General features: G+C 46.2%; 1 protein-coding gene across 9 annotated transcripts in view; it reads right to left on the bottom strand.

Moving 5' to 3' along the window:
- The window catches only part of plekha7b (pleckstrin homology domain containing, family A member 7b), a 201267-nt gene that overhangs the window by 78594 nt on the left and 97673 nt on the right, over positions 1 to 25000 (bottom strand). For all 9 annotated transcript variants that reach the window (XM_063188449.1, XM_063188452.1, XM_063188453.1 and 6 more), the window contains exons 4-5: positions 16963 to 17046; positions 3517 to 3628 (exon numbers count right to left, since the gene is read on the bottom strand). In XM_063188449.1, coding sequence (XP_063044519.1) covers positions 3517 to 3628; positions 16963 to 17046 — 196 coding nt within the window. The remainder of the gene's footprint in view (positions 1 to 3516; positions 3629 to 16962; positions 17047 to 25000) is intronic.

Genomic DNA, 25000 nt, shown 5'->3' with positions numbered 1-25000 from the left:
GCTGAGCAACACTAACCCTCCGCTTAGAGATGTTTACACCTGACACCGCCCGCTTGCTCGCTGCACTGGGGCTCGCTCGCTACAGTACGCCTGTTAAACTAGATACACTTAAAAACATGTGCAATCTGTGCGATGCTCTGCACTCGACCATGCTGTAAAAGACACCAGATAGGATGCTCCACGCGCTGACTCAGCATCTGTGTTCTCAGTATGTGGCAAGCCATTTGAAAAAAAGATTCACAACGCACTTCCCACTACAAATAGAAATGAAACGTTAGACATGCTGCATTGATATAAAGATATGTACATGAGGTTGACACATGTGTCTTACGGTAGGTATCATTTTTACTCTGCTCATAACGTTTCATATGAAGCAGCGTACGCCAGTGAGAGCGCTATCACATTACATAGTGCAACTTGAACTAAAATGAGCTCACACATGCTGTGCGCGAGCACATGGGAAGCTTTTTCGCTCTTTCAAGAAAAATGATACACGACAGATAACGGGTATGACATGACGCGTCGCCGCAAAAGACAAGGCGTTTAAAGTCATTACGCCATCAAGCTATCCAAGTACATACAGAAAAGATTAATCTCACGGGACTTAATTACAGATTAGCAAAGATCCCAGGGAACATGCGGGGAGCGGAGTGCGTGGAGTGGAACCTGACAGACGGTGAGTGCCTAGCCTAGCGAGGTTTTCGTGTTCACTGGAGCGCGTATGAGCCTTGGCACCGAGGTGGGCGATGACGGGCCGATCTATCCCCGGCTCTGAGATTGATTGATCTGGCCTGTCAAACCTCATACTGGACAGACGCTGATCCTCGGGCACACAGCGGCAGACAGCGCCGTTACAGGCTTCCCTCCACCCTCCCTCCCTCCTTCGCTCTTTACTTCACTCCCTCCATCCTACAGAACAGTAACAAGTCTTCCCGAACCTTCAGCCAAAGCTGTATATTCACACCGCCATGTGTCAACACCACTAATGTCAACGTGTGTGTAGTTTGTGAAATGTGTGCGACTCTGTGTGTGTGTGTGTGTGTGTGTGTGTGTGTGTGTGTGTGTGTGTGTGTGTGTGTGTGTGTGTGTGTGTGTGTGTGTGTGTGTGTGTGTGTGTGTGTGTGTGTGTGTGTGTGAGAGAGAGAGCAAACGAGCAAGAAAGAAAGAGAATGAATAACTGTGTGTGTGCGTGTGTGTGTGTGTTTGTGTGTGTGTGTGTGTGTGTGTGTGTGTGTGTGTGTGTGTGTGTGTGTGTGTGTGTGTGTGTGTGTGTGTGTGTGTGTGTGTGTGTGTGTGTGTGTGTGTGTGTGTGGGCATATGCATCTGTGTGTGTGCCTGAGCATGTGGGTAGCGCATACCGACAGTGGTGGCTAAACCTGGGCGCCAGCCTGCACTGGCACGGACCCAGCATCCAGTATCCATACAGGCAGCATCTCAGCCAGCCAACCAGACCCACTGATATCCCCCTCCAGATGGCCTCCCTATCAGATGTGCTCACCCCCTAACCTCCTAACCCCATCACCCCATCACCCCCTACTCCTATACACACACACACACGCAAACACACACACGCGCACACGCAAACACACACGCGCGCACGCGCGCACGCACGCACGCACACACACACAAAGGCAGGCACACACTCGCAGACACACATACAAGCATGCACACCGACGCAGGCACCCGCACACACACATACACCCACAGCACCACGGCACAAATGAGAAGTTAATGTGTGGAAAACCCCAACCAGACGGTCTGACAACCCCCCAGTCCCCTTCTAAATATCTCCAAAGTCACAGGCCTGCAGCTCATATTTCACAGTTTACAACAATCTCGTGCAGAATGACGGAACACTTCCCTGATGACTGATTACTAGGTGACTGAACATAAGAACTTCAGCATATTTTTTTGTCATTGTGAATGCTGAGTCCTGCTTGTTGTGTGTACACAGTAAAGTGAGCAGTGTGATTTCAGGAGAAGCACCAACACTGGCCTTGGCCGTGGCTCCAACGGCTAGGGCACTGCACTGTCACACCGGGGGCCCGGGGTCAATTCCAGCCCGAGATCATTTCCCAATCATCCCCCCTCTCTCTCCTTCTACTGACGCCATCTTCACTGTCCTCTCTCAAATACAGGCATAAAGGTCCCAAAAAATGTTTAAAGAAGAGTAAGAGGAACACTATGGGTGTTAAATATGACTGTGAGCATTGATGTTGCAAACATTTAGTATGAATTTGTATGTGTGTGTGGGGTAAAGGGGTACTGGAGATAGGGTGTGGGATGTGAAGAAGAGAAGAGAGGGTGAAGCATAAACACAAGAGGTTTTTTATATTTCACTATTATCTGCCTGTGCTTACCCACCCCATTCTCACTCACTCACTCACTCATGCACGGACGCACGCACACAAACACACACGCACACATGGCCAAATCATGCAGTGTCAAAACCCTGTTTTGAAATTAATGAGGCAAAATTCCAACTGCAGTTATTTCATTTTGTGTAGAACAGCAGACAATAGTTATTATTAACGGTCTCAGGGGTGATTTTGTTGGACGTTTTTGTGCTGAACATATACAGTACACCACTGTCACACACACACACACACACACACACACACACACACACACACACACACACACACACACACACACACACACACACACACACACACACACACACACACACACACACACACACACACACACACACACACACACACACACACACACACGGAGATGCATGCATCAGTGTGCTATGCTGTAAGTGTAATCCCTCTGCAGCCTCCCCTCCCCTCCCCTCCCCTCTCCTCTCCTCTGCACCGCAGCATACACTACAGTACTGCATAAAGACTGTCAGGGGAAACCGACACTGCCACGCTGCGTATGTGTGTGTGTGTGTGTGTGTGTGTGTGTGTGTATGTGTGTCTGTGTGTGTGTGTGTGTGTGTGTGTGTGTGTGTGTGTGTGTGTGTGTGTGTGTGTGTGTGTGTGTGTGTGTGTGTGTGTGTGTGTGTGTGTGTGTGTGTCTACGCACGCATGTACGTGTGTATGTGTATGTGTGTGTGCGTGCGCGCACATGTGTCTGTATGCATTTGTGTCTCTGTGTGCATGTGTGTGGCCGCAGTGTGCTAGTATACCCTGCAGCAGGGACTCAATTGTTATTGCAGGTGCTAAGAGAAAAGAGAAGAGGAAAAAAATCACTAACCTATTAAGGCCTGTGGCCATTAATCAAAATAAGAGGCAGAATGCGAGAAGAAGATTAAACAAATGCACATAGCATCCCACTGCACACCAAAAGCAAACAAACCTACACAGTGCAGTGCGTGGGAATTGATTGAGCGCCTAATCAAAGCACAGCGACTGTATAAGCTAAGATACAAGCCCGCAGGGGGAGCTGCAGTCAAATATTACTGCCTGGGGGGATTCAGATAGTGAAGAGGAGACTACAGTGACCGCCATTAACCCGTATGCCTGGGTGACCTTTTGAACTCTGACCCCCCGGAGGGCAGCTCACCTTAGACCCTGAGGTGACGTCGACAGTGGATGTGGTCACAGCTGTGGAGGTCTCGCTGACCATGCTAGGGGGCCGGTGGTCTGGCGGAGGCTTGGACATGCGGGAAGTTGACCTGTGGCAGAGGAAAAACACACGACAGGGAAAGAGGGGTTTATCATGCAAAGCTTGTACCTGGGGATATTGTTATTACCAATATGGTAATGACAAAGTCTCTTTGGTCATATGGGACATTGACCTATGGCAGACAAACATACACACACAAGGAAGGACAGTCTTATTAAAGCAACATTAATTCATTTAAACTAATAATAATACTATATGTAATGTTAAATAATATTCAAATAATGTAGTGGTAACTTGGACATGCAGGACATTGACATGTGATGGAGAGAGTACACACAAAGATGCAAAGACATGTTTATTAACCCACTCGTGCAAAGCCTGAATCTGAGTTAGTTGTTACAAAAAAAGTATTGACCAAGTCTTAATCAGAGAGGAAAAGAGAGGTTTAAAGCTACAATACATATTTTTTTCCAATTTGAACCACTTTAAGACAAACCCAATCACCGGTTTGCTTTTAGCAAAATGACAACAACCAAGTTGTAATGTGTTACTAATCATACTGCACTGCAGTAGTAGTGTGGTAATTATGCAGTTAAGTTTTTCCAATGAACAGTGAAGCATCCCCACAGATGGAACAATGCGCTAAAGTGGGTTTACTAATAATGCTCGCAAAGTCTTCAGTGATCTACAATATCACAGCTTGAAAGGCATCTCTGAATTACCTTTGATGCCCTCCATGGGTTGAAGCAGCACATACAGTACTAAGTTTGGAGGACTGACACATTTCTCTGTAGTTCACCATGAAAGACAATTCTGTGGCAAACCTGTGGGGCAACCCTAGATGAAAACTACTTAGCATGGCTTTAAAGTGAAAACCACATTACAAAGAGAAGGTGGAATAGATATATCATTCCACAGAGGGCTTTCCTTTGAGACCCTGTCAAGGTGTCGAGGTGATGGGTCTTTTGGTCGACGAAGGCATCAAAAGCGTGGGCAAGAGGCGGATAATACGCTGCGGAAGTGCTCTGTGAAGGGTGAAGACCAGGAGGGGGCTTTGTGCAGCACGGGCTGTCAAGCAGAGAGGGCTGCCACCATTGGTCCCCCCAGGCCATATTTGCCAAGAAAATGACAAGGAAGACACGCTCAGGTAAGATAAGAACGTCTAGGGCTGAGGAGTTTGCGGAGAAAGACTCTGCAGTAGCAGAGGAACAGGAACAAAAATGATGCTGCTGCTGCTGCTGCTTCTGCAGCTGTGTGTGTGTGTGTGTGTGTGTGTGTGTGTGTGTGTGTGTGTGTGTGTGTGTGTGTGTGTGTGTGTGTGTGTGTGTGTGTGTGTGTGTGTGTGTGTGTGTGTGTGTGTGTGTGTGTGTGTGTGTGTGTGTGTGTGTGTGTGTGTTTGACAATAAGATGTGGTTTGTAGCTATATGTGTGCGTGCATGCACATGTGTGTATGCTGTCCCCATGCGAAAGCCCCTGTTGATGATACACTATGACAACAAGGTGTTGCTTGTAGCATGTCAAGACTAACAGTGTCATAACACTTAACAGGCCTGATAAGAGTGGTGTTACCACCTACCACCGCCTGCCTTCCGGTTTTTAATGGTCTGTGCCAGAAGTATACTTTCCTAGACATTGAATGAAGGATAACATTGCCCACAAGCCAAAAGGTTGCCACAGAGGTTGCAACCCTAGATTACAGACGCATCATAAAAGTTACGTAACACAGGAATGTGATTGCTAACGGGCTACATGTCCGTTCATAGTTTGCAAACATGCAGCGATATTTTCATTTAAAGCGTGGAGCCCAACTTTAGGCAACTCCACAGGGCGACAATTATTGTCTTTACCAATAAAAATCCTTTATTTAATCTGCGGCATTTGTACAAGAGTAAAACCGCCAACCGGTTCCAACCCTCACTGTCTTCATCAGGGCGTACAAAGGAGGAGTCCCATTTATATCAGTACATAGGGTCACATGGTTGCCTCGGTATGAAATGACCTTTCAAAAATGACAATAAAACCACAAAGTTATTTGGGAGTATGCACGACAAATGCCACATCACATAAACATTGTACAAATATTATAGAATAGCAAAGATCAATTTATTCCTGATTTTCAAGGTAGGATATTTTCCTGCTTTTTTACTGTGGTTAAGAACAGAAAATACCGTATCAGGCTCCCCAAGACACCAGAATAAATAAACTTCTTGACCAGGCTCACCATCTTTCACTAGCTATGTATATGTCAACATGAGTATGTGTAAGTAGCGGACAGAGCTATTGCCAGTGTTACTGTAGACCAAAACCCAAATCCTGCAGCCTACCTCTCTGCTCCTTCTCTCCAACAGCACTGGGCAGCGACAGCAGGAGGATGAAGGTGTGAAGTGACGTGCAAGGACAAGGAGAGAACTATTCCCCACTCTGTCTCTCTTTCACACATATACACACTCACACATATGCACACACACACAGAGACACAGCACGGGAGGCACACAGGCACAAACAGAGACACATACAGAGAGGCACACACAAAAGCAGACACAGGAACACAGACACTTCTTCACACCATCTCCAGTGTCTAGCCTTTTTACTGTCACCACAGTCACATTGCGTCACACGTCTACAGCCAGCTCGGTGCTGCCAACAGAGCACTCGGTAGGTGATGGGAGCTGTTTTTTTGCATGCCCCCAGGGCCACAGGGTCACCGGCAGATGACTCGGGCCATCCGTCCCTGTCTGTGAGAGTGGGACAAATATGAAAGGAATTCAGGATGGCTAGACAGGAACTCTAGGTCAGGGGTTCCCAACCTTTTCCAACTTGGGGTCCACTTGACATTTTCAGAAAGTTTTTGGCCCACTTCACAATAAAACTCAAGTAAATAGTCAACAGCAACACACAAATATATTATTTTGATTTTTAGTAATTTCTTTCAGGGCCCACTTGGAATACTTTCAGGGCCCAGAGTTTGAGAATCACTGCTCTAGGTCTGTCTGGTGCCCCTTCGTGTCAAAGTCGCCTGAGGCACCAAGACTTGAAGAGTATTGTGTTTTGTTTTCCTCCCAAGTGCCATGCAACCCCCCCATTGGGGACAGTGCATGTGTTGCAATCAAACAACTGACAACCAATTGCCAAGTCCCTTTCAATTCACACGGTATAGAAATACCCCCAATGTCCTTTAATAATAGATGAATGGCAGAATGTTTGACTAAATGCCCAGAACCACTGTGACACCGGCATGCCAGACGAGGACAAATTAGCCTTTTAATCCCATCCAAAACAGACGGGCAGGCAAGTGGCCCTCCCTAGCCAGAGAGGAAAGCAAAAACTCCTGGAGGCAATTCACTTTACAGCTTGTGAGCCATCACACACACCATTTTACGAGGTGACCTTGTAAACAAACTCAATTTGACCTGGACTCTCTCGACTGACACAACAAGACAGGTGTGATAGGAACAGCACGCCAAAAGAACAACAGTCCATCCTTGTGTTGCTCATGTGTTCCGTCCTTGTGTTGCTTCTGCAACCATAGAAACAACAGGACACATGACCACTCTGGAATGTCAGACAAATAACCAACCCCTATTGCCATAAGTGTGGGCGATAAGAATTGAGATTATTTTTGCTGCTAAAATCTTTATGTTATGAATGGAGTAGTGTGAAAGGACAATGGCATACTGCAGCTACACCAGATAGTCTTCATACCTTCGGTCACGATACAGGTTGAAAATACAATTGTGTCTTACACAAAACAACAGCCAATCCACCTCTCTTATTTTAGTACACTGTAAAACATTGCAAGCCAGTAAAATGAACAAAAATAAGTTAACTTGAGACTTTGTTTTCTGAGTTGACACAAATATAAGCCTCAAGTTAAGACACTTCAACTTACTTTTTTAAGTTTAACTGCCTTGTAATGTTTTACAGTGTATTAAACCAAAGAGGACAGGAGAATATTCATCCAGTTACAAGCTGATGAACCGCTGAAACAATTTAGGAAATCATGCTATAGTAAAAAATGACATAGTTACTTCCACAGTACCATTACACAGCGCTATGGGTGAATATTCAGTTAAGCATGGACAGAGACAGCCACTACAGTGAGTCAATCTTTCAAGGAGCCGTACATTAGCACCACTGTGTCTGGGCAGCCATAGCTGCAGAGGCATAGAGCCAGCACTCTCCATCAAACACTAGCCTGATTTATTCCAAGGGCCACTGCACTAGAATTAAGCTCTACACCACCATACCTGAAGAAATGAATACATGTAAAGATTAAACGGCTACTGTGTCCGAAAGTGGCTTTAGTTCCAAACTACAATAAATGGACTGCCTGTAAGACATAACTTGTCACAGCACGGCCCAGCTGAAGTCTGGAACAGAGATACCGAAGCTAGAGCCAAATAAAGCATTAACAGCATGCTTTCAGTTGGGAAGCACTCTACATGTTAAGTGTTTTTCCCCCCATCTGAGATGTCTGACAAACCCTTAGAGCTGTAATAGGATCTTCGTTCCACAGGAAAAAATATATTAAAAGTGTTCATTTAACACTTACAGAGTTGACTCAATTTATAGATTGTTTTGGTCCAAGAGTGCTCTCTAAGTGTTGAATTACCACTGCATTTGTTTTTTTTTACTGTGTACTGACAAGCCAGGCTGTCTGCAGAAACGTTTTTCCAAAAGCGCATGGCTGATGTGTATCAAATGGCTGCAGGCCAGGCAGGGCGCTATACATGAACTCTGAACTTCGAGGTGACAGAAATTACCCATGATTCATGGGTGTGAGGTTGTGCAAGCGAAAGCTGTGTGTGTGTGAGCAGAAGATAGGATAGCTAGATGGCTAGACGGCCTCTCCTGCCTTCTCTAAATCATCTCATCATCTCGCTTTTGATTTCACCAGATCCATCATCGGAGGCTGGGTAAATGCGATCCTGATGTCCACAAAGCAAAAGTGGGCAAACGGAAAATGAAGATTGATAACAGGGCTCTATGTTGAAGGTCAGGATGTGATCGATCTAAAAACATGTGGCGTGGTCATGTCGTCAGTGTTGTGTTCGGCGCTGCGGTGCATTTATTCCTGCTGCTGAGAGCGTCCGACATGTGTGCCGGACGTTTACAGTTTCAGCTCAGGTTAACTGCTGTGTCTGTGGGTGGAAGGGAGAGGCGGTGTGTCACGGCGGTATGTTTGTGGGGGTGGTGGGGTGCACGGGAACCTTCACTCAGGTCTCTATCAAACTGCAGCACCCAGCAAAGCATGGCAGCGACACACCCACGCAAAAAGCCGCCGCCAGCCCGCACCATGCCTATCAACTCTATCCCCCTAAGCATCGGTTAAATACCTGCTTTCCGCCAGGCCTCAATCATGTGATAAAATCCCATTGAATCCCGGTGCTCAACAGTTATAGGCTTCCCATGGGCGCAGTGCTTCATATTCCGTGCTCGTGAAGCCCCGCTACAATCTGATACATCTTAGCAGTCTCAAGGTGGTTGTGAACAAGCACGGGAAAGTGCGCAAAGATATGCTTTCCAAGCAGCTAGTGTGTCTATGAATATGTGATTGCGTCGGGAAAAGCTGCATGATGGTGCGAGAGGAATAAAGAAAGAGAACGAAAGCGAAAAAAAGAAACAGAGTGAGAAAGCGAGTTAGAAGGTAAGATACGGTGAGAGAAGAATACAAAGATTAGGGAAATTAGTGTATATAGCGAAGTAAGCGTGAATAACACTTTCCACCACACTGCTGTTATGATAAAAACAAAGCCTGTACTGTTCCACAGATATGCCAAAATCACAGTGGTGGCAATTAGTGTCTTTTCCTATGGAACACAACCCAGTGGGTTTCCATGTGCAAGGTGTCAGGTGGTGGCCAGAACCGGGGCCGGCAGAAAAACAGCAGGAAACCTCTGCAGCTCTGCCCATGGAGACTCAGCATGCTCCACAGTGGAACACAACTAACCTCCTGACACCAACGTTTTTGTTCACAGTCACATACACACTCATGAAAAGGAAGTCAGTGGGGGTGGGAGGTGGGGGTGTGGGGTCACTTGTCCCGGGCCCAGGGAGAGGAAGGGCCCAGAATTGAGTCCTCATTACATTGTATGTATTGGTTGGGGGACCCTTTCGAATTACTTTGTCCCAGGCCTCTCTCTCTCTCTCTCTCTCTCTCTCTCTCTCTCTCTCTCTCTCTCTCTCTCTCTCTCTCTCTCTCTCTCTCTCTCTCTCTCTCTCTCTCTCACACACACACACACACACACACACACACACACACACACACACACACACACACACACACACACACACACACACACACACACACACACACAAACGCACACACCTTGGCCCACGTCCAGCTGTTTTTATGCACAATCTGCTTGCCCAGGTGTCAGGGGACCCGATCTGGTTTTATGTGTGCTTTCATATTGTTTACCTAAACTGTCTTTTCGACTGTTTTCTTACAGACTTAGCTGTGCTATGTGGCAGTATTTCACTGTGGCCCGCTCGGCTACAGTACATGCATTCCAGGCTCTTGGCCAACTGGGTCGTCACCTGAGAGAAACGGCCACATTCTTCCCTCCAGGCAGGCTCGACCTCGTCGTGTCAATAGTGTACTGCTTGCGCAGTAACGGCATAACGGATTCAAATGACACATCTCTTGTCCTGGTTTGCTGTTGGCAAGTTTGATAGGGCTCAATGTAAGTAATCCATGGAGAGATATGCTCAAATATTATGATTAGTGAGCACTCTGGTAGTTGGGCAATTATTTGACCAAGATTAAGAATGTGATCATATGAATGATCACGTCTGGCTGGCCTTCCTTAATATACTTCATAAAAATATTTCTACTGCTAATGTTTAATACATTTCTCTCTTTTGTGGCCATTTACTGCACTGATGCCTGAGCTGGCCCCGACCCGGAAAAGGCATGTTGTGTGTTTTGAGTGTGTGGGTGAATGTGTGTCTACTCTACTTGACCCTGTGATAATGTAAAAATACTATCCCTACTTGGCATATGCAGTTGTTTTGTGTTCCTGTGCTCTTTGTATGTGCAAATGTTGTCTTCTATGATTATGTCCTCAATTGTAAGTCATTTTGGATAAAAGTGTCGGCCAAATGTAATGCACTGTAATGTAAAAAAAGATGTGACTCAACAATCTCCTGTGTGTCCCTGCTTCTACACAAAAGTAATAGGTGCAATGATATCTGACGTCTACTGCCAAAAGCCCACTGGCATCCTCAATTCAGACTTGGATTTAAAATGCAATGTTTACACTAAATGGTGGCATCTTTTGGAAACCATATAAACTGCCGCAAAATGTATAGCAGAGCTTTGTTCAGAACGATCACACACAGTCATAAACATTTGCATGGAGGGGAGTTGAACACTGTACGTAGATAGAGTTCAGGTTTTTGTATGGTCCGTTGGACACGCCAGCCATTCAACAACAAGAAGGCCAATGCAGATTATGAATTTCATAAACCGCACTAAGCCACAGCTGCAGTACGGCTCCAATATAACGTCTTGTGCAAAACTTCAGAAGAAAAATTAATTACGGCCACAGCTCAGCAACTCTCTAAAACCTCAGCATCCTGACAGCAATAAAAGCAACTCTGTATGTACGGCATAAGCCAGCCTCAGCTGCAGCACATGGGCCTATGGGGAAACAGCAGTGCAGGTTTCCCTGAACCCTAGAATGAAAGGCGTAAGCTATTTTGTGTACTATACAGTATGGCCCAGCCTATTACTCTCCTTTAGGAGATGCCTGATGGTCCCCTTTGGGCGTAATGGGAAACACTGTTATCTGATGTGTGCACCCCCCCCTTACTACCCTCCCCAAACCGAGTAAATAATTTAGACAGCTGCGTAGACTCCCTCTGTTGCGTCGGGAGGAGCAGGAGCTATCTGCTGCAGTCAGGCTTTGTTTGCGGAGACAATGCAGCATGACTGAAACACCCCTCTGCCCACATTCCGGTTGAAATAATCACCTCAATCCTTCCGCTGTAAGGCTGGATCGATACCCAGCCACTGTCAGCAGCCAGGCACCTACAGTACGAGTTGTATAGTAACACAGCATGCTCAATGTAGTATGCCAGACCATGCCTGAAGAAGAGCCCACGATCGACACAATCATGCTGCAATACGTTGTAATAAAGATGTTCATTACAAGTTATTTTGCAACAGTCAGCAGAACACTGCACTTTTTGTTTTTTGGCCTGACACACCCGTTCAAATTCATCTAGATCTGTGCACCCCACATCACAGATGATATATCTGATTCTAGCCTTCACTTAATGTCATCATGGTTTCAGTGGGGCTTGGGGCTGTGCAGACTATTATCTTCAGCCTCCAGTGACCGGCTGCTATTTGTGACACTGCGGTGGACCACAACATGACAGCATGCTTCCCGAACGTCTGCCCGTCTCCCTGGAGCCAAGCGACAACACTGAGGGTGTCATGGCAACAATTAGCACTGACGTTGACCCGCCAATGATCCGGCATGTGGGTGAGGAGGACATAGCTGGAGGACTTGAGTGTTTTTTTTTCTTCCCCTCTCCTGCCCACTGCATGTAGCAGCTGCTGGGTGGACTGTGCAGAGTAAAAATGCAGCATTAATTGAATACTTAGAGAGTCAATTTAACACCCTCTAGAGCAGTGGTCTCCAATTTTATTTTTCCCAAAGGCCAAATTATGTAGATAAGGTTGAGCACCAACCAAATTGCCCAACTGTATGGCCACTGAAAGCACACATATGCAATACTGTATGTTTACATTAGTTCCAATCTCATGGCGAGCCGAATGTTTGCCATGCCCAGGACGGATCAGGTCCATGGCCCGACATTTGGAGAACACTGTTCTAGAGTCTATTTGGTCCCAGAATACTCTCTAAGTGTTGAATCAACACTGCATTTTTCTCACTACTGCGATGTGCTCTGTAAAACTGGGGTAGCGACAGGGGAGCTGCAGGAGGGCAGTGGTGGTCACAAGGAAAGGAACGAGAGAGCAAGGGATGAGAGCAGGAGTGTAGGGGAGAAGGATGAAGAAGGAAGATGAAGTAAAATTATCTGGACCGAGGTAAAAATAGCGGCCCCGAAGAAGCAGCCAGTCAGCCAGCCAGCCGTCCGGCCAGCCACAGCCGGCCAGGGCACCAGATATGGAGCAGGTGTGATAAGTGATGTCTCTCTTTACAGCTCCTCTTTCCTCCTCTGTCGAGCACCTCTCTCCTACGTAACATTCCAGAGGCCCTGGGAGGCACAAATAGCTCAAGTGCACCACAACAAGCGTGATGGCGACAAGCAACACTGAGAGAGAAGAGAGACAGAGACAGAGAGAGAGAGAGAGAGAGAGAGAGAGAGAGAGAGAGAGAGAGAGAGAGAGAGAGAGAGAGAGAGAGAGAGAGAGAGAGAGAGAGAGAGAGAGAGATGGGGGGGAGGCTCTGCTCTTCTCTTCACTTCTCCCGTCTCCAAAGTGACAGGTCTTAAGATAAGGTCCTTACCAGACACCGAACCAAATGCGAGCCCCCTGCTGGGATGTTGTGGCAGTCGAGAGCCTAAACGCGCTGAGGATAAAGGGAGGCCACAGATGTCACTAGCTCACTTGCACAGCGCACAGCTACAGCTCGTCTTGCCGCCACTGCTACCACCGTTGCCACAGAAAGTCTTCCCCGTTTGACCCGCGTGCATATGGCAGGGGCTCTCCTGGCAAACGCCTGCTTGCTAATGAGCAGAATCAATCAGGAGTTGTCAAGGAGCATTTGGCCGTCCTGTCCCGTGCCTGTGTGAAAAATGCTCCTGATAAGCACTCGCTATATTCGCACGATCGTTCGATTCTGTTTCGTCTGTGACCGTGTATCTTGACAGCATTTCCTCATTGAGTAACACGTCTATGACCAAAAATGTTTCTGAGAAATAAAAGAAGGGGTGTGGCATGTGATACCAAGCATTCATCCAAAAGGAGGGGAAAGTGGTGACAAAAAACAAAAGGCCATTCCATGCGCGTTTTCATGGCAGGGAATCGGAGACATTTTATATGCGGTCAGTCATGCAAAAAGCTACTTCGGTGAACGGGGCATTAGCAGATAATTGGACAAGCCCAATCATGGCAGGGGAATGGAAGCCCTCAATCTCAAAGGTATCTGGCCCGACCGATGCTGAAATCCCAGCTTAGTGGCGGGAGAACAAAGCCTGGGCTCAGCTCAGGGGAGAGGAGGCATAGCTGAGAGGTGAGAGCAAAGAATGAGCAGTAGGAGCCTTCTGCTGCTACAGGAGGACACCTTACATGGTCATACGTTTCACATTCTGAATCCTCGGAGAAGCCTACGAAGAAACACACACCTCAAAAGTTCTCACTTTGTGTTAAAGGACCCCTCTCATAGCAATACATTGACTTCTCTGAATCTATAAAAACACATGGACAGGCACAAACAAACAAACAAACAGACAGGCACACAGCACTACAAAACCACACACTGTGCTTTGCAGAGCCTAGCATGAGCCTACTGCTGCAGTGTACCCCACATAGTGATGAATTGGTCTTTCAGATTCCTCAGAGAAAGCCATGGACAGACACAAACAGACAATCATACAAACACAGCTCAGGGGAGAAGCTCTTACTTTGTGCACTGCAGAAAGGTGAGGAAGGAACATGAGCCTAGTACTGCTACAGTATACCTCTTATGGTAATGAGTCGCAGCAGCTGAATCTTGAAAAGCCAAAAACAAAACAAAAAAACAAAGGGCAGGCACAAACACAGTCGGACACATACCCATGCACTGCTCAACGAGCTCTCACACCTTGTGCACTGGAGAGAGGAGAGAGAAAGGAGACTGATATCTCATTATGGGTACTGCTGCTTCTAGACACCTACAGTAGTTGCAAAAACATGGGCAGGCATGTGATGGAGAGGCCATCGCCAGAGCTATGGCTGACTTCGAACAGTCACGCTAATAAGCCAACCTCTTTGGTGTTCTGTTCAGAACAAGCGCCAGCGTGGTATCCCAAGTGGCCCAGGTTCAAGTCCTGCCGGGTCAACACGCTTCCCCTTCGCTACAATGCACAACCACAGATTCAGACTGTCAATGCCTGCGTCATTCATTAGCTCACACTTTATGATGCTCAGAGGAGGCATTGCAGAGAGGTGCGAGTGTAGCAGTCAGAGAGAGCCCCAATTTGGTACCCCAGATGACCCAGGTTCGAATCCCGCCGGGACAACTCTACTACTCTTCACTACAATGCACAAACACAGATAGCTACATCTCTCCAATGCCTCCTCTGATCGGCGGCATATATTCACACTTTAAGATGCTCAGAGGAGACTTTGCAGAGAGGTGAGAGTGGAGCATGAACCTACAGCACTGCTACAGCACACTTGACACAGTAATAAAGTTGCTCCATCTGAATTCTAACAGACATACACACAAACAAATACACACACATACGCATGCACGCACACACACACACACACACACACGCACGCACACACACACACACACACACACACACACACACACACACACACACACACACTCACACACACACACACACACACACACACACACACACACACACACACACACACACACACACACACACACAGGCACACACACAAACAATCATAGCTCACCCACAAGTGCACACCCTGTGGACAGTTATGTGCCACATCAAGGCACGGTGAACCGCTCAAACGATCTCATCATGACACGACCAGCGCATCTGTCAGCGTCCCAAGGACAGCCATCCATAACAGTGGGCAGCGGCGAGAGGCGCTCAAGCATAGATCACAGGACCAACAACACGGCTGCTACCACCCATGGCCACCACCACCACCAAAACACCCTTGCGTTTTTTTTATTGGTGCGAAACGACCAACTGGTGAATGGCTCAATTCAATCAGCTTTACCACCGTGACCATAAACTGGGGATCATCAATTTTACCTATTGAGGCGGGGTGCCGCAATAATAACAGCCATCATTATCATTATCTGCAGACGTCCTGGCCAGATTTACGGGGCGCCAGCCGAGGCCGTGGCCCAAAGGCATATGTGAGTGATAGCCGGACTCATTACCATAAATTCAATTACAGTAATAACTTTTTAACAAAACTTCAACAACCCTTGGTACTGCGGTGAAAGGGGGTGGCTCGGCATGTGCACTACACACACTGTGTTGAGTGGCGGAAAAGTCATGAATAAATCTATGTTCTTTATAAGATAGGCCATCGCTACTCTAATGTGGTTATTAAGATTATAGAGATTTGCATTTACCTTTGGGTGAGTTTTTTTTTCTTTAAATAAATGCAACATTCCCAGCAGGACTTGGTAGTTCAGCTCTGTGTTTATGTTCTGCTGGGAAATTGCTCTATTTCAGACTCCATTTACCCTGCACAGTAAACTCTCTCAATACATGTCTTTGTTGTGGAAACAATGTACAAACTATCCAAGTGCATCTCATTGAATTACTGTGGTGTATCGTGGAAAGGGTCATTTAATTCATTCAGTCAGTTCTAAAACGTGGAACTCATTTGTACCCATTTATTATACAGTTAGTGAGATATTTTGTTTGCTTTAAATGTTGATGACCTACTAACGCCTTATGTTACTGGAAGAGAACTGCGCTCATCCAGCACAAGCCGTCTGGCTCTGCCATCCAGTCGCTCTAGGTACTCCCAGTCAAGATTGTTCTCCGTTGTGGTACCCAAGTGGTGGAACAGTCTCCCAGAGGCAGCAAGACTGAGCACATCTCTTGCAGCTTTCAAGAAACAACTAAAGACATTCCTCTTTCGAGAGAATCTACTAGACTAATGCTTGAACTGGCCTTGCCCCAGGGCAGACTCCTGACATGATGTTTAGTTTAGTTTAGTTTAGTTTGTGAGTGTGTGTTTGTGTGTGTGTGTGTACTCGTTATTTACTCTTTATATTAAAAAAAAAAAAAAAATAAAATAAAATAACAACTAACCCCTCTTTGCAACTGCACTTGTTGTTCTGTATATCTCCTGTGCACTTTGTATTTGCTCGTGATGTTGGCTTGATTATGTCCTCTTTTGAAAGTCGCTTTGGTTATAAAGCGTCTGCCAAATGCAATGTAATAATAATAATAATAATGTAATAATGATCACAGCTTACAGCTGATCTAAATGCAAAACTGCAGCATCATTAAACATTCTAAATATTTCATCAAAGCAACATATACTGTATGTCAGCCTTCCGAAACGAAAGCTCATGTTTGTGGCCTCAGTACTTGGCTGGTACAGCTTTTGCATTTTTCCCTAAAATAAATGTTACTTTAAGTTCTTCACACCAGTGCAATTCAATGAGCTGTCCTTATACTGTACATGTGTGAGTCTTTTTGACAAAAAAACAAAACAAAAACGTGTGTGTTTTGGAGAGGGTTACTCACGGTTCCTGGAGTATGTAGTCGGAATTTTCGGGCGATATCTGTCCCGTCACAGGATGCCGGAAGGCGGTCGTCCTCTGGTTGTGACTGCAAACAAACAGATGGGGGAAAAAAATATGGATAAGGAAACAAGCAAATCCGAACATATAAACAGAGATATGCAAAGATATAAAAGGTAAAAGAAAAGAAACTCAAGGAACAGAAGTCCCACGTCATCATCAATCCATTTGAATTCATTTCAATTAAATATGTTATGTGTGCGCATTAAAATCACCCAGGGCACTCAACAGGAAGACACCAAGTTTACAAAGTTGTGCTGATTTTGGCGAGTGAGTGCGACATGTGTGGCTAGCCGGGCAGCATTTGGACCTGAACCAAGCCTCATATTCTCCTATTCTCCCCTTCCCACAACTCACTAACTCAGCACAAAGCCCACAGCCAGAGCTGCAGGTTTATTGATTTCAATTACATGGGCTCATTCATTGCTTTAACTAGAGTATTAAAACATGGGTCTGTCAGTGGCTCATGCAGGAAAATAGGCGCCGCGGGCCAGGTTTTGTTGGCAGGGAAGAACTCGTCATAATGTTGTGTGACTTGGTCCAAGTGTGGCCGTTACAGGGTCCAGGGAGAGACAGAGAGAGGAGAGAAGAGCATTATGCTGGTCACCCAACAGAACTAGAACAAAGAGTGGCATTCTTCTATCTCGGAATAATTGGGCTGAAATATTGCCCTAATTACTAAGATAGGCTAATGCTAGTTTACTTTGGCATGTCTTGACAAGACCTTTCATTTTCATCAGAGTGCCACACAGATATTGATTGAGTGATTTGTTATCATCAGCTGTTGCACCAAATCTAAGAGCATCAAAGCAAGAATGCAAAATATATTTTCGCAATTGCACAAGAAGTGTGTGAACTTGGAGAATCACAGCATCTCTCCTGAACTGGCCTAGGTGAGTCACAGCAGCAGTAGCATGACAATAATAGTGGCTGAGTTTCTGTGTTGTGCTGACAAGACAAGGACAAGTGGGAGGTGTGGAGGTCTAGTTAGAGGAGAGACTGGCCATGTGGGAATGCAATGAGCCATGTGCTACTGCTGCTGCTGTTGCTGAGTAATGAGACAGACAGTCAGACAGCCCAACACCATGGCAATACACACACACTCATTCATGTATACATTTATTAAGGTCTCAATTCAACTGTCCCCTGGACTCAGCAAACATCCGGAGGATAGTGGAAATAGAGAAAGAGAGCATGCTGTTCTAAGAACCAGGGGGTGGTCTAGGATGTTTCACACACAAAGGCATCAGACGAACAGACCGACAGATGACTGCCAGACCATGGCAATACTCACACACTCCCACACTCCCACACTCAGTCAGGTTTAAGGTCTCTATCTATCCCACTGTCCTGTGGGTTTATCTAACCTTCTTGAGGACAAGGGAAAGAGAGCATGCTGTTCTAGGAATCAGAAGGTGGTCTAGGATGTTTCACACATGAAGGCGTGACAAAGCCGGACAGCCAGACGACCGCCAGACCATGGCAATACTACACACTCACACTCAGGTTTAAGGTCTCTATCTATCCCTGTGTCCTCTGGCACCATCTAAACTTCCGGAGGTCAGAGGAAGGAGACAGAGCATGCTGTTCTAGGAATCAGTAGCGGCCTAGTATCTTTCACACATGAAGGCATTCTTACTTCCCTCTGCTCTGCTACATTAAGTTTCAAACATTCTCCCGGACACTCCAACTCACTGCTGATTTGATGTCCTTTGCTTCAATATGCCTTTGAAAAAATCTTCAAAGCCACCGATTCTAAGGCGCAGACAAAATAGTAAGTGCCTTTTGAGTCTTTGACAAAACTAAGAATTCTTTTTATACTAACAGTTAAAAAGAAACTGTTCTATCAGATGTGTGGTAAGTACGTAGGCTACACCACACCTCTCTGTCCTCACATATTGTAATGGAAACACAACTAAAAAACATTATGTGTGATTTGTGACAGTCTGTATAGTTGTAAATGGCCTGTAGACATTACATTACATTACATTGTCAGACGCTTTATAATCAAAGCGACAATGGTAGGACAAGTGAAGCACGTTGTTCTAATGGTGCAGTGAAATTCAACAGCTCATAAGTAATCCTGGACCAATTTGTACTCTATTGTGACATGAGCGATCAAATATGTCACGCCGCTGCCAGGGCCAACGCTCTTCCACTGAACAGATTGGGCCATAAAATGAATAAAAACCATGTGAGGGGACTTTGAAAAAGGCAGCATACGTCATCTTTGAGCTGATGAATGAACATCTATATTCTGTGGCTTAACAAATCACCTGATAACACCTTGGTTATACGGCAATATTATGTGCATCATTGATCGCGATTGCGAAAAGGAAAAAAAATGTGCTGCCAAGGTTGAGTTCTCAGTGGATGGAAATTCCCACATTACATATCACACACATTAGCTGGTATATCTAAGCCAACTGGCTTTGGTGAACCCATCACTTCTTTGAGAAGAAAAGAAAAAAGGAAATGATGTTGAAAAAACTATATAATGGCCACATAAATGATTTCAGCCACCTAGGTCACATACAGTCCACAGTATTTGCTGATATAAAGAAACAGCACACCCCTAATAGACCAGGGAGAGATGTACAACTGAACAGTGAGGTTCTTCACACAAACAGGTGCCTATTTTTACCCCCCGCAGTGATGCCTAATGGAAACAGGCTCCATCCGGGGTGTGGGTGGGGAGAGAGTAGGGGGAAACAAATGGCTATGTGCGGTGCCTTCCTCCCACTACCCAGGACCGCTGACAGCCCTGATCAGGCCCAAGACAAAATCATCTGAACTGGCCCCCCCTCTGCATACGTACAATGTAGACCCAAGTCTGAACCCCTTCTCCCTGGGCCCGGGACAACATAGCCCTTTGCCCCCCCCCCCCCCCCCCGTCAGGTGCCCTGTTGCTATCCATCCACTGCTACAGTACCCAGCACATCCTGCTGCCTGTTCTGCTTTGCTCTGCTCCACTCCGCTCTCTCCACTGTCTCCTCTCCGCTCACGCATGGCCACAGCACGGCACGGACAGAAGCAGTTTATCTCCCGAGCTGGGAGGGAATACAAAAAAGAAACAGACTGCTCGCGGCAAGAGTGCTGTTCACACACATGGACTCCCCTGAACACTCACTGGCCGGTGCAAACAAATACAAATTTTCGTCTATCTTTTTCTCTCTTTCATCCACAAACACACACGCACGCACACACGTGCGCGCGCGTGCGTTGCTGTCACGCTAACATGCACAGACCCATTAATATAAGCCCACAGAATCACATACGCCCCCCTTCCACACACCCCCACCCCCATCCCCACCCCACACACACACACAAACTCACAAGCAGGACGCACGCACGTACATGCACACGCACACGCACACGCACACGCACACAAACACACAGCGCCTCATTCCCTGCTCATGCTGAAACTCTGTATATAGTGCAGGTCAGTGACTAGCACCAGGTCTGGGGCACGCTGACATTGTGTAAGCATGAGACAGCGTGCTATTACTCAAGCAGAAAAACACACTGCACACACACACACACCCAACACGGCCACTGATGGATTCACATACCACCCTCTCAGTACACACACTCAAGTGGGTCAGTGACGTTTCAGCAGAAGCACATGGGTCAAAGACGTCCAAAAAGGAATTGTCATTCAGTGTAACGGATACCTTCTGCTGACTGTAACTGTAAAAAAACCAAGATTTTTAAATTGTTTCAAGTGAATGGATGACAGCCGAGGATTTCATGAATTCACTGGGAAAAAAAATAAATAAAAAGAGTCGTGTTTTTTACAGTTACAGTCTGCAGAATGTATCCGTTACACTGAATGACAATTCCTTTTTGGACGTCTTTGACCCACATGTCAGGATGGCGCAACGACAGCCAGTGCCACTATTGTATGGATTTTTTGTTTGTTTGCTTGTTTATTTGAAGTGGACTATCTAAGAAGCAAAGTCATTGCAGCATATTATACCATTTTTTTGTACTATATTATTATTAGTATTATTTACTATATTACTTTATTTACTATATTAATTTATGGGCATTAGATGCCATTGCGCCACCTGACGTCTGAGCCCATAAACCATCTCTGACCCAAGTACAGACTACTGTATACATGGGAACAAATAGACACAGTCTGATGTGCAGTTCTCCCGTTTTGACTGAAGTAGGATATGGGCAACCCAGCTGCCTGAATTGCTTCAAACTCTTACGAGCAGTTGGTGCCGACACCAGGCCCGATAAACTGTGAATTGTGAACTACGCGTCTTCGTTGACAGACACACAATAACACCATCCACAGTTAACATAAATAAGCAAACAGACAGAGGGATAGACACAACGAAACATACATTAACACAAACATATTAAGACTTGCATACTGACACATGTGCGTGTGTGCAAAGACAGATTGCTGCACGGACCTACTGGGCCAAAACCCAGGGGCCCCAAGAGTAGAGCGGGGCCCTGAAGGCCAAGCTTCTATTTTTCCTTTTCCGTGTTGCATAAAAATCACCCTCGTAACAGCTGAATTTTCACATTCTTCACAGCAGACAAACACCAACACCCCCAACAACATTGGACCTCTAACATTTTCCCTTAAACCTAATATCTCTCTGTAAACTAGAAACATCCATGGAGGGGGGGCTTCTTTGCTTTCTGGCCCAGGGGCCCATGGAGTCATGTGTGTGTGTGTGTGTGTGTGTCTGTACATGTGTGTGTGTCTGTACATGTGTGTTTGTGTGTCTGTACATGTGTCTGTACATGTGTGTGTGTTCTGTGTGACTGGTGGGAGTGAAAGTTGGGGCCACTGGCTGAGACACAGCTGTTCACAGCTCCAGGAATAGGACCCGTGTGTGTTCTTAAAGAGTCATCCGAGATCCCCGAATACTTAGCCTACATTCTCATGCATATCATGTGTTTTTTGAGGGATATTCTTAACAAGAGTGTGCAAAAATAATAACATACTTAGGAGCAAGACATCTGGTGACAACTAAAAATAGACACAAAGACACTGTGCAGCGCTACAGGACGTTAACAGGAGCAAACCTCCGGCACTACTGTTTGTATGCGCCACAGGAAAAACTGCAACTCAAAAGCAATTTCATTGCGAAAACCTTGTAAAATAGAGAAACCTAAAAGCACAGCAGCTTTCAGAGAAGACACAGCGATAGAGAGAGAGAGAGAGAGAGAGAGAGAGAGAGACAGAGAGAGAGATGGGGCACTCTCGTTCATTCGTTCACTTTGGGCTACATTGCGTAGTCATAGCTCAGCAAAGTAAAGCATGGGTGGACAAAATCACATCTGGGAGATTTATGAAGTGCTGGCTTTCCTCAGTCCACCGTCACTGCGGTAAATCACAGAAGGATTATGGGATGCTGGCAATGTTTGTTCTCACACAAACACCAAACACACGCACACACACACACTTCAGTATACTGCACACACGTGCATACAAACAAACACGCAAGCGCGCGCCGCACACACATGCAGTATACACATAAGACACACACAAAGCCTGTCATTCACTGAAAGACACACATTCATTCAATCATTGTCAATCTCAATTCATTCACTTGCTCTCTCTCTCACTCTCTCTCACTCTCTCTCACTCTCTCTCTCTCGCTCACACACACACACACACACACACACACACACACACACACACACACAAACACACAAACACACAAACACACACACACACACACACACACACACACACACACACACACACACACACACACACACACACACACACACACACACACACACACACACACACACACCTTTGCTTCAGATGTGGGCCCTGTTCCCAACGAATGTCAGTGCGTAATTTGCTGAGCTGACACTGTGCCTGTGCAAAGGTTCCCTCCCCTCACTTGTTAATTGGGAATCTGCATTCTTTGGCCCCTTTTGTTTCATGACGGATTACTTCCGAACTACTTGTCAAGGAATTCTCTGTATCGCCAGGGTGCAACTTCACAAACAGGCCCCCAAACACAGTGGCTCCGTTTGTCTTTGGCCACGGCAGATTTGCGCACATACAGAGAGAGGGAGAGAGAGAGAGAGTGTGTGTGTGTGTGTGTGAAAGAGAGAAAGAGCGAGACCTTGTTCCTCCACAAAGTCTAACATGACCGCCACTGATGAAAAATTAACTCTTGTGTTCCGCCCCAGCATGCCCTTTGTCTTAATTCACGGTGGCTAAAAAAACGTAACGCACTTCAATTCATCTCCGTCAGCAACGGCCACCACGCTATGGTCCAGTACGCCCAGCACACATTCCTACCGCACCTGCCGTCACACGCTCAAACGGAGGCCCATAACATTCAACAGCGGCATTGATACTCACATGCACTCGCTGTGTCTGCTTTAGTAAAGGCATGTCAAACTTGGATCAAACGCTCGAGGTATAAAGCTGCAAAGCTCCAAAAACAGATGCAAGAGGCCAAGCGTTTCTACCGAAGCCTCGCTAATGAACTGAGACCAAAACTATGCTGTGGGCACCATGACGTCATGGATGTCACCCTTTGGGGGGGGTTAGCACCCTCACTCCCAGCATACACGCACGCACCTACAAACACACACACACACACACACACGCACGCACGCACGCACGCACGCACACTGCATTATAGCAGAATACACACACCTCTTCATGAGCCTTTGAACCACCTACTACACACACACACACACACACACACACACACACACACACACACACACACACACACACACACACACACACACACACACACACACACACACACACACACTTCGCCATGGCACGTTACCATGTGTGCAGTTTCTGTGTGTGACTGGCAGGCCATGCTTAAAAAGGGGCCCTAAGCAAACATTACGTGTGGTGAACTCTTGCAAGGGTTACACACACACAACACATACAAACACACACCAAACACACACACACACAAACACACATAATGACGCCTATTAACCCAGTTTAGGCTGGTCAGGTGCATTCCTCCGCAGTGGTGGCGGTTTGTGATCTTTTGTAAGTCATTCAGCGCAAGGACAACAAAAGAGCGAGACCAAGAGTTGACCCGAGTGACATTACCTCATCGCTCCAAGCTCACGCGCGACACTCTGACCTCTGTGCTGATTTATGAGTTTGTGTCGGGATGGGAAGCCAGCTTGAAATTTCACCCCTGATTGACATATTCATCAGACATTTGCAAATGTATTTGGCTTTTCCCCGCACCATCATCATCATCATTAAATCACCCTGAAAAGAATTTTAATTGAGCAACAACTTGAGTTACAACATTTTACGATACGGGCCAATAAACAATACTGCTAACAAATATGCAACTCAAAAAGCTTGAGTGCTGAAATAAAAGTATTGCAGAGCCTCAGTGCAGCCTGGAAAAGCAAGTTGGTAGAATTGTGAGCCACATTTTGGATTTGAGACAGAGTAGCACCAGAACGTTTTTTTTTTCTTCATTAAATATATTATTAAAGAAAAGTTTGGTAATACAAGGGTATACACCAGAGCCCTTCAGTAAACTTTGCCCTCAAGTCATACTACCAGCACTGGCTCCCTACATCAAACACTGTTCCTGTTCCCACCTGACCTGATATGAATCAACAAGACTGACAGGCCGCTCTTTAAACACTTTTAAAGTGTCAGTTTAGCGAGTGATGGTGTTTACACGAAACTCCCTGATGAATTTAACTTTACTGAGAGGAAACAGGCCCCCCCTTCCCCCCAAAAAACTCAAGAGTGTAAATTTCTGAATGCAACAGTCTACAGGACACCATCAATCGTTCCTTCTTCCTCGGATGATCTAGTCAAAATGGAATACATTCTATGAAGTGATGTCGAGGATAGGTTGTTTGTATTCCGGTGTGTTCGCATGTAGATTGACGAAGGCTAACGGGGGATCGCTTAATGGTTGCCAAGAGAAACGGAGCCGAACTCGACTGAGCTTTGATCCGGCAGGAATCCCCGTGGAGAGAGA

This window comes from Engraulis encrasicolus, chromosome 22 (assembly GCF_034702125.1).
Source record: "Engraulis encrasicolus isolate BLACKSEA-1 chromosome 22, IST_EnEncr_1.0, whole genome shotgun sequence".
Classification (NCBI taxonomy): domain Eukaryota; kingdom Metazoa; phylum Chordata; class Actinopteri; order Clupeiformes; family Engraulidae; genus Engraulis; species Engraulis encrasicolus.
The sequence above is the reverse complement of the archived record's forward strand: the minus strand, read 5'-3'. Positions and strand labels throughout refer to the sequence as shown.